Below are 15,056 nucleotides of genomic sequence, written 5' to 3' on the forward strand. Positions count from 1 at the left end.
AAGGCACATAGCTGCAAATCAGGAACTGGGAATTCTACAGGAACTGGAGGGAAGAAGCATCTGCAGAATATCTTTGCTCTGTGGAGATGAAGAAGGGGACCAAAACTCAGCAACTAATCTAAGCCTTGGAGACAGAGCACCACTGACAACAAAAGCAACAGCAACCTGACAACCTTCATAATGACTAGTTTTGCTTTAATCAGGAATTTCCTAGGATACTTCAAGCAAAATAGCTTAGGAACACAATGCTTAAATAGGAATGCAAGTGTGGCTATAAGATCAGTGTCTTGGAGAATCAAGAAAATGAAAGGCAGAGAGTTTAACTGAAAACACAGGAGAGCTATGATGCGTAACGTGCATTCAGCTGGCAAAGTGCTGGATGTGGAAATTATTATTTTTATTTGGAGAAGAGCCAGGGGATAGATGAAAAGGTGGTTATAACAGATGGTATTCTGCTCTTTGTTATTCCACAGACTGAGGAATGATGGACAGGGAGAACAGCACTGAGGTGACAGAATTCATCCTACTTGGTCTGACCCAGTCTCAAGATGTTCAGCTCCTGGTCTTCACACTAGTCTTAATTTTCTACCTCATCATCCTCCCTGGAAATCTCCTCATCATCCTCACCATCAGGTCAGACCCTGGTCTCACAGCCCCCCTCTACTTCTTCCTGGGCAACCTGGCCTTCCTGGATGCTTCCTACTCCTTCATTGTGGCTCCCAGGATGCTGGTGGATTTCCTCTCTGAGAAGAAGGTGATCTCCTATAGAGGCTGCATCACTCAGCTCTTCTTCTTGCACTTTCTTGGGGCAGGGGAGATGTTCCTTCTTGTCGTGATGGCCTTTGACCGCTACATTGCCATCTGTCGTCCTTTACACTATTCGACTGTCATGAACCCTAGAGCCTGCTATGCCTTGCTGTTGGCTCTGTGGCTTGGGGGATTTACTCATTCCATTGTTCAAGTGGCTCTTATTATCCACTTGCCCTTCTGTGGTCCAAACCGACTGGACAGCTTCTTCTGCGATGTGCCACAGGTCATCAAGCTGGCCTGCGCTGATACCTTTGTGGTGGAGCTCCTGATGGTCTCCAACAGTGGCCTGCTCACCCTGCTGTGCTTTCTGGGCCTTCTGGCCTCCTATGCAGTCATCCTCTGCCGTGTAAAGGGGCGCTCCTCTGAAGGGAAGGGCAAGGCTCTGTCCACATGCACCACACACATTATCATTGTGTTTCTCATGTTTGGACCTGCCATCTTCATCTACACCCGCCCCTTCAGAGCCTTCCCAGCTGACAAAGTGGTTTCTGTCTTTCACACCGTAATCTTTCCTTTGATGAACCCTGTGATTTATACCCTTCGCAATCAGGAAATAAAAGCTTCCATGAGGAAGTTGTTGAGTCATCACATGGTTTGCTGAATGCAATGGAAAGGCTGGAAAACCAAGGAGGGGAGTAAATTCATTTGGAATTAAGAAAGTTATTTATTCATTAATGCAATGAATCAATCATTTAGCAACTAATGTATTTATTAAACACTTTCAGGTTTCAGGCATTATTCTAAGTAGATGAATGGGACAGGTAAGATTCCAGACCTGCTGGGACTATATTTGAGTGGATAAAGACAGGTTATACTATTAAACTGAAAAAAAAGACACAATGTCTGAAAGAGATAATACTCTGAAGTTAATTAAAAATAATGTCATGTTAGAGTTTGACTGAGAGATGGTAGTTACTTTATTTTTGGTTGTTAAGCAAGATATTGAGTTGTATTTAGCTGATATCCAGATGATTTGAAAGAAACAACCATGCAATAACCATGGGGACTGAATATTCTAGGCAGAGAGGAGGACTAATACAAGGACACAAAGATCTTATAAGCTTGATACATTTGAAAATCATAAAGAAAGACAGACTAGCTGTAGCATAGTTAGTGTGAAAGTGGCAGAAATTGAAGCTAGAGAGATTGGTGTAAGAAAATCACATATTTTAGGTTATAAAAAGATGCTCAATCTATTCAAATTGCAAAGAGAGGCCAAAAAAGGTATTAAGTAAAAGAGTGACTAATGTTTCCTATTTGATTTGAAGCAGGATTCTCGAGATTCTATAAAGGGTTTTGCATAGTAAAATATCATTAAGTACAAAGTATCATGCTGCTACATAATTTTAATGGACACTTAAAGATGTAGTTGTTTATTCCTAATTTGGTGGAGTGAAGTAAAGAAAGCTGTTATATCCTGTGGAAAATGGTCATGAAAGAGTTTAACTTCATATTTCAAAGTTTTAGAAAGTTTTGTGGTTATTCATAATGGTTATTTTTTAAATCTTAGAAAGGAATCTGAGTTGACGCAAAAATCTTTTCACTTAACGCGGATGGTATTTGGTATATCAGTCATTATTTGGTTACAGATAACTAAACTTTTCTGGTTATTTTTTAAATAAGGTAATATAAGGCATTAGGTGCTTACAAAATTATGGAAAGTGCTGTAAAGGTATATTTTGGTATGGTACTCAGTGATAATCCCAAAACATTGCCAACAAATTGCTATATAAAGCAAGTTACTGTCCTCATAGCAATTATAAAGCTGGGGGATATAGAAGCAGATTGTCAACTATGTTGATACATGTAAAAATAAGTACACACTAAAAACTGACTTTATAAAAAATAGTAGCTATCTCATGGGACTTATATATATGACATGTATAAATGCAGGACAATAATGAAAAATGAAAGATCACTTATATCTAATATTATTATTGATATGGTTAGATTAAAATTTGTTTTCCTGCCAGATGTTTTGTATTACTCTATTTTTTTCGCTTTCTTTTGGTTTAATTGAAAAAGGCAAAAGAAATGAGGGCTTCCCTGGCAGCTCAGATGGTAAAGAATCTTCCTGCAATTTGGGAGAATGCGTTCGATCCCTGAGTGGGAAAGATAGATCCTTTGGAGAAAGGAATGGTAACCCACTTCAGTATTCTTGCCTGGAGAATTCCATGGACAGAGGAGCCTGGGGCCTGGAGGGTTACTGTTCCTGGGGTTGCAAAGAGTCAGACTGAGTTACTACCATACACACACACACACACACACACACACACACAAGGAAATGAATTCTCTCCTATAGCTTACAGAAAGAAATGCAACTCTGCCAACACGACTGCATCAGACTTCTGACCTAAAAATTGTAAGATAATAAATTATGGCTATTTTAAGTCACTAAGTTTGTGGTAGTTTTTACAGCAGCAGGAGTAAACCAACACATCACATTTTAATTAAACAATAACATATTAGTATACTTTTCTTTTTCTGTCCTTTTACTTTTAATCTATGTACCTATTTAATCTATTTTAATGATGTCTTCTTGTCTGTAACATATATTTTATCCAATATAACAATCCCTGTGTTTAATTTGGTTATTAAGCCATTCGTTGGACTGTGAAGAAAGCTGAGCGCCAAAGAATTGATGCTTTTGAACTGTGGTGTTGGAGAAGACTCTTGAGAGTCCCTTGGACTGCAAGGAGATCCAACCAGTCCATCCTAAAGGAGATCAATCCTGGGTGTTCTTTGAAAAGAATAATGCTAAAGCTGAAACTCCAGGACTTTGGCCACCACCTACTGCGAAGAGTTGACTCATTGGAAAAGACTCTGATGCTGGGAGGGATTGGGGGCAGGAGGAGAGGGGGACGATAGAGGATGAGATGGCTGGATGGCATCACCGACTCGATGGACATGAGTTCAGGTGAACTCTGGGAGTAGGTGATGGACAGGGAGGCCTGGTGTGCTGCAATTCATGGGGTTGCAAAGAGTCAGACATGACTGAGCGACTGGACTGAACTGAACTGAACTGAAGCCATTTATATATATCATGATTATAGGTACAGTTTGGTTAAAACTGACAAACCATTCTATTTTATATTTGTTTCACCCATTTTTTCTGATTTTGTCCTTTCTGTTTTGGGGGAAATATTTAAGTATTTTCTATTATTAATTTATATTTATTCATGTTAATAATGTTGACTTACTTATCTTTTTCCTGTGGTTTTTAGTGGTTATTTAGGGTTATAAATATATACTGTACATCTTTTCATTGTAAAATTTTGAAATTATATATTTCTGTGTGTCATATAAGAAAGTTACAGCAGTATACTTCCATTTACCTCCTCACAGCTTTTATATTTGTGCTGTATATTCAATGTCTACTATTTTCTTACTGAGCTAATACATTCAACAACACATTATTATTACTTTTGCTTTGCAAAATTATTTACTTTTTAAAGAGAAATATAATAAAAATTGTCTTCTATTCTCTCCATGTTTTAGTTCTATTGGTAATTTTAAGTGCACTAATCTTTTTTCTGCAATGTCATCTCTGTCATTAATGCCATTCAATGCATTTTCATCTCACAAATAGAATAGTTCAATCCCATGTTTCAATTTGGACTTTTTTAATATCCTCCACGACTCAACCATTTATACTGTAGTACTAGTGCTTCTCTTGATGACCAAGATAAATTAGTCTTTATAAGGCTGTGGCACCTTTCCTTGCCTTTGAGTCTTTGGGAAAGGAAAATGTAGTTACTGAGTGGCAGCAATAAGTTGAAGTTAAGAGAAATCTTAACGCATCTTCTGGTGAAAGCATGCCCCAGAGCTTCCAGAACCACAGAGTCTAAAGTTGTGGGGGAGGGACGGGGGAAATACAAATTCTACAGATTTTTCCTATAGGGGAACTTAGGACAAAATGACTTATAATAATCACTGGTTAAGAGTGTACATTAGAGAATGCTACCCCAAGACAGCAGAATGTTCAAATGTGATAGCAAAATGGATGGTTCAAATGTGATACCAAAAAAAAAAAAAAAAAAAAAAATGGGATAGCAAATGATTACTCTAATGTTCTACCAGCCAGCACAGTACTTTCTCTGTTATGCAGTAAATGATAAGGTCAGTAGATTATTTGCTCATTGGTAAACTCTTGAATCTCTTTTGCTGAAAACTAAGCTTAACTAACTAACATATCATAATAAAACTCTTCTTACATTGAACATTTCATATGTCCTCAAGAGTAATGATGTCAAAGGCTCTTATCATCCCAGTCATTGTGCCACTTGAGTAATCAAATTAATTCTGTTTAAAATATTTATTAACATTATTTAACTATAAATATTTACAGTGTTTCATGTTAGCATTAAAACAAACACTTTTCCAAATTAGACCTGAGAAAACATAGGGTTCAGTTCAGTTCAGTTGCTCAGTCGTATCCGACTCTTTGCAACCCCATGAACCTCAGCATGCCAGGCCTCCGTGTCCATCACCAAATCCCAAAGTTTACCCAAACTCATGACCATTCAGTCGGTAATGCCATCCAACCATCTCATCCTCTGTTGCCCCTTTTGCTCCTGCCCTCAATCTTTCCCAGCATCAGGGCCTTTTCAAATGAGTCAGCTCTTCACATCAGGTGGCCAAAGTATTGTAGTTTCAGCTTCAGGATCAGTCCTTCCAATGAACACCCAGGACTGATCTCCTTTAGAATGGACTGGTTAGATCTCCTTGCAGTCCAAGGGACTCTCAAGAGTCTTCTCCAACACCACAGTTCAAAAGCATCAATTCTTCGGTGCTCAGCTTTCTTCACGGTCCAACTCTCACATCCATACATGACTATTGGAAAAACCATAGCCTTGACTAGATGGACCTTTGTTGAAAAAGTAATGTCTCTGCTTTTCAATATGCTATCTAGGTTGCTCATAATTTTCCTTCCAAGGAGTAAGCGTCTTTTAATTTCATGGCTACAATCACCATCTGCAGTGATTTTGGAGCCCAGAAAAATAAAGTCAGCCACTGTTTCCACTGTTTCCTCATCTATTTGCCATGAAATGATGGGACCGGATGCCATTATCTTAGTTTTCTGAATGTTGAGCTTTAAGCCAACTGTTTCACTCTCCTCTTTCACTTTCATCAAGAGTCTCTTTAGTTCTGCCTCACTTTATACCATAAAGGCGGGTCATCTGCATATCTGAGGTTATTGATATTTCTTTCAGCAATCTTGATTCCAGCTTGTGCTTCTTCCAGTCCAGCGTTTTTCATGATGTACTCTACATATAAGTTAAATGAGCAGGGTGACAATATACAGCCTTGATGTACTCCTTGTCCTATTTGGAACCAGTCTGTTGTTCCATGTCCAGTTCTAACTGTTGCTTCCTGACCTGCATACAGGTTTCTCAAGATGCAGGTCAGGTGGTCTGGTATTCCCATCTCTTTCAGAATCTTCCACAGTTTATTGTGATCCACACAGTCAAAGTCTTTGGCATAGTCTATAAAGCAGAAATAGATGTTTTTTCAGAATTCTCTTGCTTTTTCAATGATCCAGTGGATGTTGGCAATTTGATCTCTGGTTCCTCTGCCTTTTCTAAAACCAGCTTGAACATCTGGAAGTTCATGGTTCATGTATTGCTGAAGCCTGGTTTGGAGAATTTTGAGCATTAATTTACTAGCGTGTGAGATGAGTGCAATTATGCAGTAGTTGGAGCATTCTTTGTCATTGCTTTTCTTTGGGATTGGAATGAAAACTGATCTTTTCCAGTCCTGTGGCCACTGCCGAGTTTTCCACATTTGCTGGCATATTGAATACAGCACTTTCACAGCATCACCTTTCAGGATTTGAAATAGCTCAACTGGAATTCCATCACCTCCACTAGCTTTGTTCGTAGTGATGCTTCCTAAGGCCCACTTGACTTCATATTCCAGGATGTCTAGCTCTAGGTCAGTGATCACACCATCGTGATTATCTGGGTCATGAAGATCTTTTTTGTACAATTCTTCTGTGTATTCTTGTCACCTCTTCTTAATGTCTTCTGCTTTTGTTAGGTCCATACCATTTCTGTGATTTATTGAGCCTATCTTTGCATGATATCTTGGTTTCTCTAATTTTCTTGAAGAGATCTCTAGCCTTTCCCATTTTATTGTTTTCCTCTGTTTCTTTGCATTAATTGCTGAGGAAGGCTTTCTTATCTCTCCTTGCTCTTCTTTGGAACTCTGCATTCAGATGCTTATATCTTTCCTTTTCTCCTTTGCTTTTCCCTTCTCTTCTTTTCACAGCTATTTGTAAGGCCTCCCCAGACAGCCATTTTGCCTTTTTGCATTTCTTTTTCTGGGGATGGTCTTGATCTCTGTCTCCTGTTCAATGTCATGAACCTCCATCCATAATTCATCAAGCACTCTGTCTATTAGATCTAGTCCCTTAAATCTATTTCTCACTTCCACTGTATAATCATAAGGGATTTGATTTAAGTCATACCTGAATGGTCTAGTGGTTTTCCCTACTTTCTTCAATTTCAGTCTGAATTTGGCAATAAGGAGTCCATGATCTGAGCCACAGTCAGCACCCAGTCTTGTTTTTGCTGACTGTATAGAGCTTCTCCATCTTTGGCTGCAAAAAAATATAATCAGTCTGATTTTGGTGTTGGCCATCTGATGATGTCCTTGTGTAGAGTCTTCTCTTGTGTTGTTGGAAGAGAGTGTTTGTTATGACTAGTGTGTTCTCTTGGCAAAACTCTAATAGCCTTTGCCCTGCTTCATTCTGTACGCCAAGGCCAAATTTGCCTGTTACTCCAGGTGTTTCTTGACTTCCTACTTTTGCATTCTAGTCCCCTATAATGAAATGGACATCTTTTTTGGGTGTTAATTCTAGAAGGTCTTGTAAATGTTCATAGAACTGTTCAACTCCAGCTTCTTCAGTGTTACTGGTCGGGGCATAGACTTGGATTAAATAGGGTTAGCAAGAGGCAAAGAGCATAACTTTTTGGTGAGTCAGCCCTTATAGGGAATTTCAACCAAGTAGCCATATGATAATATTGCTTTATTTCATGCTATTTACCAATTCTAATTACAAGGGAGGCTGTACAATGTCTGTAAATGAATTCAGGTATCCATTACAAATGAAGAACAGGAAAAGGCCACACAGCAAATAATAGCAGTCTCTGCCACATGTTCTACGATCATGGCTAAAGTAGACACTAGTGAGGAGAATAGTCGAGTTGGGATTGACCTTGGTTAGTGAGATGCAGCTTTTTATAGAGTTTGAGGCTTCATGGAGGTACATAGGCATCTAATCCCAGGAAAATGAGGTGTCATTATCAAGAAAAAAGAAAGTCATGGTTGGGAAGCTAACAAGTTTTGCCTAGAGCAGTTATTGTCACTGTTACTCAGTATTGCTAGAAAATTTTACTTAACAAGATAAGTAATAGAAAAAGTATTAATGTGTGGAGATCATTTTATCATTAACCTAATACAAAGAAGAAAAAGTAGTAGAAAAACTATTAGAAATGAGATGTCAGCAATGATACTATTTACCAGCTATATATGTAAAACAAAAACAGTAGCAGTAAGATCAATCATGTTAGGGGAAAACCCAATATTAAGTGTAGCACTCAAGTACAAAATGTGCAAAATTAGATTTAACAAAAATATGTTACCAAAAAATGTGTTGAAATAACAAATATGACAAAATTTTGCTGTGTCATGATAGTAAATATTTAAAGGGATGTAAGAATTTCCTAGAATACTCAATTTTGTAATTCTCTTTATTTTTTCTACATTTTATAAGTTTAATATTGTGATATCAAAATTAGTCATTTTGTAGTAGTAGAACTTGTAGTAGAACTTGTTTCAATTTTAGAAAATAAATCAATTTAATTTAGAATAAAATATATAAAAACATACAAGAACCCTTTGAATGAATAAATCAATGAGAAAGGACATGCTCTTTCTAACACTAAAATATACCATCAAACATAAAGAGTAAAAATAAAGTGTGTAGGACCTCCTCAAAAGTTAACAGCCAAGACAAAGAAGAAAATGAACAGACCTGAAAAAGAACCTGATCTATCTACAAATTTGCTAGGTTATAAAAAAAAAATCATAACAAATTGTTAGTGGAGTAATTATTTCATTGGAATGATGGAAAATTTCCTCATTTCATTTCTCAAAAAATTTCAACAGATTTGAGTTTAAATGTGACATTTTCACTTTCACTTTTCACTTTCATGCTTTGGAAAAGGAAATGGCAACCCATTCCAGTATTCTTGCCTGGAGAATCCCAGGGATAGAGGAGCCTAGTGGGCTGCTGTCTATGGGGTCCCACAGAGTCGGACACGACTGAAGCGACTTAGCAGGTGACATTTTCAACCTTATAAAATTTACAGTTAAAGTCACCTATAACATATATATATATTTGCCTAAATATAACATTTCTTAATGCTTATTTTAGAAATTAAACTACAATAAAAGAAAAAAAAATATACAAAAATCCCACAATTCACAACTAGTGACAACTTCCAAAACCCCCTTGAAAATCTATTGTAGCCTTTAAAGAATTGTCAATTTGACAATTGAAAATGGTGTCTCAATTTCTGTAATGGCAAAAGTCTCTTTTAACAATCCCAGTTACTTTTTACAGCCAGTCTCTGAGGACTCTGAAACAATCAAGTGAGTTTTCTCCTTTATACCTCCTATTAAGGGATACATTTGTATATTAAGCAGTTTGAAGTCCAGAGCAGAAAATAAAGTCACTGGATAATAACTGAGCATTCAGGATTTCATAGTGATGTTACTTCTAAAGTACAAGTGCAACTGGTAGGTTACATAATCCTGATGTGTTACTCTACCTATATATCACATCTATCAAGTTAGTTCATTTATGATATAAATGTGTATATAAATGATAAAATTCAAATGCCAAAATAATAACTGAGGTGAGGGTTGAAGAATGAAGTTGCACTGGAAAAAAAACAAAAAACGTATTTTTATATAAGTGTAAAAAATATAAAAATCACTCTAATCATGTTTACTTGAAATTAAGGCAGCAATCCAGGCCAAAGAAATTGTTCTTAGAGAAAGGGGTATGTTTTCAAGATATTTTAATTGTTTGGCTACCCTGATCAGATTAAATGACTTTATTCTTTGAGCTACTACATAATATAGATGAATTTGAATATTTGTTTCTAGGGATGCAATTATTTTTAAAGGGAGATAGATAACAAAACTGAAAGGATAAAATGCCTGATTCATGGCTTGGACAATCATAGAGTTCCAACACATACAAAATATTGATGCTTTCATTACACTTGTTCAGAATTATGGAGAGGGATATATGACAAACTATCCAGTGACAGCAGTCTGAAAATGGCCATATATTTAAACAAGCATAGTCTTTTCAGTGGTCATGTATGGATGTGAGAGTTAGACTACAAAGAAAGCTGAGTGCCGAAGAATTGATGCTTTTGAACTGTGGTGTTGGAGAAGACTCTTGAGAGTCCTTGGACTGCAAGGACATCCAACCAGTCCATCCTAAAGAAGATCAGTCCTGGGTGTTCATTGGAAGGACTGATATTGAAGCTGAAACTCCAATACTTTGGCCACCTGATGTGAAGAGCTGACTTATTTGAAAAGGCCCTGATGCTGGGAGAGTTTGAGTGCAGGAGGAGAAGGGGACAACAGAGGATGAGATGGCTGGATGGCATCACCGACTCAATGGATGTGAGTCTGAGTGAACTCCGGGAGTTGGTGATGGACAGGGAGGCCTGGTGTCCTGAGGATCATGGGGTCGCAAAGAGTCAGACACGACTGAGCAAGTGAACTGAATTGAACTGAACTGAGTTTGTAAAAAAAAAAAAAAAGAAGAAGAAGAATCACCCTGTCTAGGATGTGATGTTTGCCAAGTTAATGAGCACCTTCAAATCTTATTTGCATACTTCAGAAAAACACAGAAGACACAATGCCTATAGCTTAGATAAAATCATTGTCTTTCATTAAAAGTACAAAGCACAAAGAAGGAATGATGATTCACGTATCAAAGATTTCCATTTTCTATCTGACTACCATGTGAAAGAAAGAAGTTTCTATACTACTCTGAGTATGGTGTCAAACATAATGGTTAGAGTATGGCCACTTATTAAATGTGTGTCTTACTGATATTAATCTTACATACCTAAGTGCATATAATGTTCATTATGGTCAACTGGATATACTGTGTCTCTAAAAACTATACTGTGTAATTAACAGGTTGAAGGTACACAAATAATCAAATATTTCCTATTTTATTCTCACATTTTTGCATTAGGTCTGACTCTAGGCTCTGAAGAAGGCAATAAAAGCCTAGAGATGATCACTGAGCCTGTAATTAAACTTAAACAATAGAGCTAAAATCAGATAAACAGGGAGGCAGTGAAATAAGTGAATTTATGTAGATGAAATATTGATTTTTCCTTTTATATGTATTTTTTAAAATAATTTAGCTTAGCAGAGTCCACCTCAGTCAGCACCACAGTATCTGTGACTCCTGTCTCTCCTTGACAAAGTTAAAGGTTAAAGGAAATTTAAGGAAAATCAATGAGAGGAAACAGGTCCAAAGGTGAGCAGTAACTATCCAAAGATGCTATTCTGTTCAAACAGTTCATCATACTTTTAGTTTGTTTGTTCAGATGCATAAGGGTAAACAATTCAGTCACCCTGCTCCTTACATCTCTTTGAGTGAAAAGTTAAACAGGACTACCTTGGTTACATCACTAGCTCATGGTCTTAGTAACTATTTTTGGTATTTCTACAAACTCATATTTATGAAAATATGTGAGGTAAAAAGCAAATATCAGATAAAAATGGTCATGGATTTTACAACACTTGCCTGCCAATGCAGGAGATGCAATTGATATCCCTGGGTCAGAAAGATCCTCTGGAGGAAGGCAAAGCAACCCACTCCAGTATTCTTGCCTGGCAGGCTACCGTCCACAGGGTCTCAGAGAGTTGAACACAACTGAAGTGACAGCATGCAGCATGCAGGGTAAGAAAGCTCAGATGGAATAAACTTATTTACATAGCCATATAGGGAAGATGTAGGAAAATAGGTGAAATGAGTATCTGCACTTTTGAGAGTTAATCTGGTGTTTCAGTTGTAAATGAATAGGGTTTGATCTCAGTAAACTATGGAGCTGTCTCAACACCTAACTTTCTATCAACAATACATGTCTTTAATCAATCTACTTCAGGAAACATAATGCACATAATGTGATTTTGGCAATAATTTTTTATTTATTTTATAGTGTTATTTACTATCCTCATAATGTTTATGGGATGAGTAGTCTAGTAGTGATGAATTCTCTTTCATTTCTGATTTTGCTAAATTGCATCTTCTCTTTTCTTCTTAGCCTATTTAGAATATCATTGCTTTAATTCATTTTTTTTTTAAACAACCAGGTCGTGGCTTCACTGGTTTCCTTTGTTATCTTTCTCTGAATTCCACATTTAATTTTTGCTATAATTTTTGTTATTTATTTTCTTCATGTTGCTTTAGGCTTGAATTGGTCTTCATAATATCTTTTTTAGTAAGGTAAACTTATTACTGCATACTGAGGATATCATAATGTACTTCTTGAGATTCACAAAAGATAAAAATCTACCTCCAGGAGATTTTGAAAACTCTCTTTTGTCACTCTAATAGGATAAGTGTTTCTACACAGTGTGATCTGGAGCTGAACATGAAAGGAGACACGTTATCTGTGTCTAACTGAACTTGTCTTGCACTAACCATGAGAAAATTTGATTTAATTTGGTGCATAATCATCACATTTTTATGGTCTCGTGGTTCTGTGAAATATCTCCAACTGCAAAATACCTACAAAGCAGTCGTAGTGCCAAACTGTCATTTCCCTGAATAAAAGGCAAAATGCTTAAGTAAATATTAAGTTCCCTGACCTCTTAATCCCTATTATACCCTGTTTGTTTTCCTTTTTCAGACAGCTTCTGCAGAAGGATGAATGGATCTCCTGAATAACAGATCAAGTGTTTCTGAGTTCATTTTGGTGGGACTTTCTACTTCTCAAGAAACTCAAATACTCTTTTTTGCAATCTTCTTTCTTGTCTATGTCACCATCATCGTAGGAAACCTCCTCATTGTCATCTCTGTGATAGTTGATAATCATCTTCACTCCCCCATGTATTTCTTCCTGGCAAATTTATCATTTTTTGATTTATGTCTTTCTTCTGCTGCAACTCCCAAAGTGATTTCAGACTTCCTTAGAAAACACAAGACCATCTCCTGGTGGGGCTGCATGACCCAGATGTTCTTTATGCACTTCTTTGGGGGTGGAGAGATGTCTCTTCTGATAGCTATGGCCATTGACAGGTATGTCACCATATGCAAACCCTTGCACTACAAGACCATCATGAGTCACAGGGTGCTCATTGGGTTTCTACTGCTCTCATGGGTGATTGGGCTTATCCATACTACAAGCCAGATGGTTTTTACGGTGGGTTTGCCTTTCTGTGGTCCCAATGTATTGGACAGCTTTTTTTGTGACCTCCCCCTGGTCATCAAGCTTGCCTGCACTGATACTTACATCCTAGAGCTCTTGGTGATCGTGAACAGTGGGCTCTTGTCCCTGATCTGCTTCATTCTCTTGCTCATATCCTACATTGTCATGCTGGTCACCATCTGGAAGCACTCCTCCAGTGCATCCTCTAAGGCTCTGTCTACACTCTCTGCTCACATCACTGTAGTCACTCTGTTCTTTGGCCCTGCCATCTTCATCTATGCTTTCCCATTTAACAGTTACTCTGTAGATAAATTTCTTTCTATGTTTTACTCTATCATCACTCCTCTCCTTAATCCAATTATTTATACTCTGAGGAATCAGGAAATGAAGACAGCCATTAAGAGACTAAGCAAACATCATACTGGTGCTGGGCTCACCCACTAAATATTGTCTGTTACAAACAATTGTTTTATGGTCTCTGCTATTTGTCTGTGTGTGTGTGTGTGTCTGTGTGTAAGCTGCTTCAGTCATGTCCGACTTTTTGCTACTCCATGGACTGTAGCCCAACAGGCTCCACTGTCCATGGGACAGAATACTGGAGAGGGTTACCATTTCTTCCTCCAGGGCTTTGTGTGGGTAGTGAGTCTTCAGGTATATATAAAAATATTATAAGTAAGTATTTAAATAATATAAATTTTCTTATGTATAAAATCCATGACTAAAATTATTCTTATAAAAATATTTTAGTGAACCAATCTATAAAAATATAGAAATTTTAATGAAAGGACATTATATGATGTTTAGTGTGACTTTTAGTTTTCATGTTGTATGTAGTAATTTACCAGGTATTAATCTACCAATATATGTCAACCATATAGAAGCTTTACAGAGGAGTTATGATTTGAATGACAATTTGAAAAATAATTTTTTCACTGTATAGCTTCAATAAGCTAATCATCTTTAGTAGAATGTATCATGTAGTTAGAAAATAATATTTCAAAAATTTCTTTGGCAACCTGAATAATTTTTTCAGCACTATATGATCTGAAATATTGAAGATCAAAATCATAAACTGCTCATTGTATCTTGCTATACCAGATAGCTTGAATACTAATATTCTTTTAACTAAATTCAGATATTTATGACTGAATTTCTAAAATATTTTAAACATTAAAAGTTTTTAACCTTTGAAAGATTTACACCATGGACATAGCAAAATCTGAAAATTTTAGAGTGATGACCACTCAACTCCACTAATTAATCATTAATTAATTGCCATTCATCTATAAAGACCTTTCAATATGGTGAAAAGAGCCTTCTCCTCCTTCTCCTTCCTCTCTGCCTCTTTGTCTCTCTTCTCGCACTTTCTGCTATTTCTGTCTACCGTCTTTCCTTCACAGCTTTCATGCCTCCCCCATCTCTTCCTCTCTCAAAGAGCCTTTATATAGTAAAGAAGATTTTTGCATATGATACAACTGCTCTGCAGTCTATGAATTTCCTTATAAAAATAAAATTAAAAATTAAATTTCAGTGTGCTGACATTTACCAGTTATATAGACATAATAACATTTCATATGACTATATTTTTGTTAAGGAAAAAGATTATAGAAACAAAAGTTATAAAATATGTAACATTTCATTTAATAAAAAATTTACATTGTTCATATAATCCAGATGATAAAACTTTGTTGTAAGCTATAAAAGAAGACAGATTTAAAGGTACATAAATTCTTTCAGGATTAAAATGCTCAATTTTGTAAAGCTGTT

At 36.6% G+C, this 15,056-nt stretch overlaps 2 protein-coding genes across 2 annotated transcripts; both read left to right on the forward strand.

Moving 5' to 3' along the window:
* The first annotated feature begins 481 nt into the window (after positions 1–481).
* On the forward strand, positions 482–1,411 carry LOC129620523 (olfactory receptor 4N5). The gene has a single exon (XM_055536336.1). It carries the CDS (start codon positions 482–484, stop codon positions 1,409–1,411), a length of 930 nt encoding a protein of 309 aa, XP_055392311.1.
* An 11,380-nt stretch (positions 1,412–12,791) lies between these two features.
* On the forward strand, positions 12,792–13,733 carry LOC129620524 (olfactory receptor 4K13-like). The gene has a single exon (XM_055536337.1). It carries the CDS (start codon positions 12,792–12,794, stop codon positions 13,731–13,733), a length of 942 nt encoding a protein of 313 aa, XP_055392312.1.
* The last annotated feature ends 1,323 nt before the right edge of the window (positions 13,734–15,056 follow it).

This window comes from Bubalus kerabau, chromosome 10 (assembly GCF_029407905.1).
Source record: "Bubalus kerabau isolate K-KA32 ecotype Philippines breed swamp buffalo chromosome 10, PCC_UOA_SB_1v2, whole genome shotgun sequence".
Lineage (NCBI taxonomy): Eukaryota > Metazoa > Chordata > Mammalia > Artiodactyla > Bovidae > Bubalus > Bubalus kerabau.

Excerpts from the sequence above, each read along its gene's own strand:
- LOC129620523 (XM_055536336.1), top strand. The coding sequence starts at position 482 with ATGATGGACAGGGAGAACAGCACTGAGGTGACAGAATTCATCCTACTT.
- LOC129620524 (XM_055536337.1), top strand. The coding sequence starts at position 12,792 with ATGGATCTCCTGAATAACAGATCAAGTGTTTCTGAGTTCATTTTGGTG.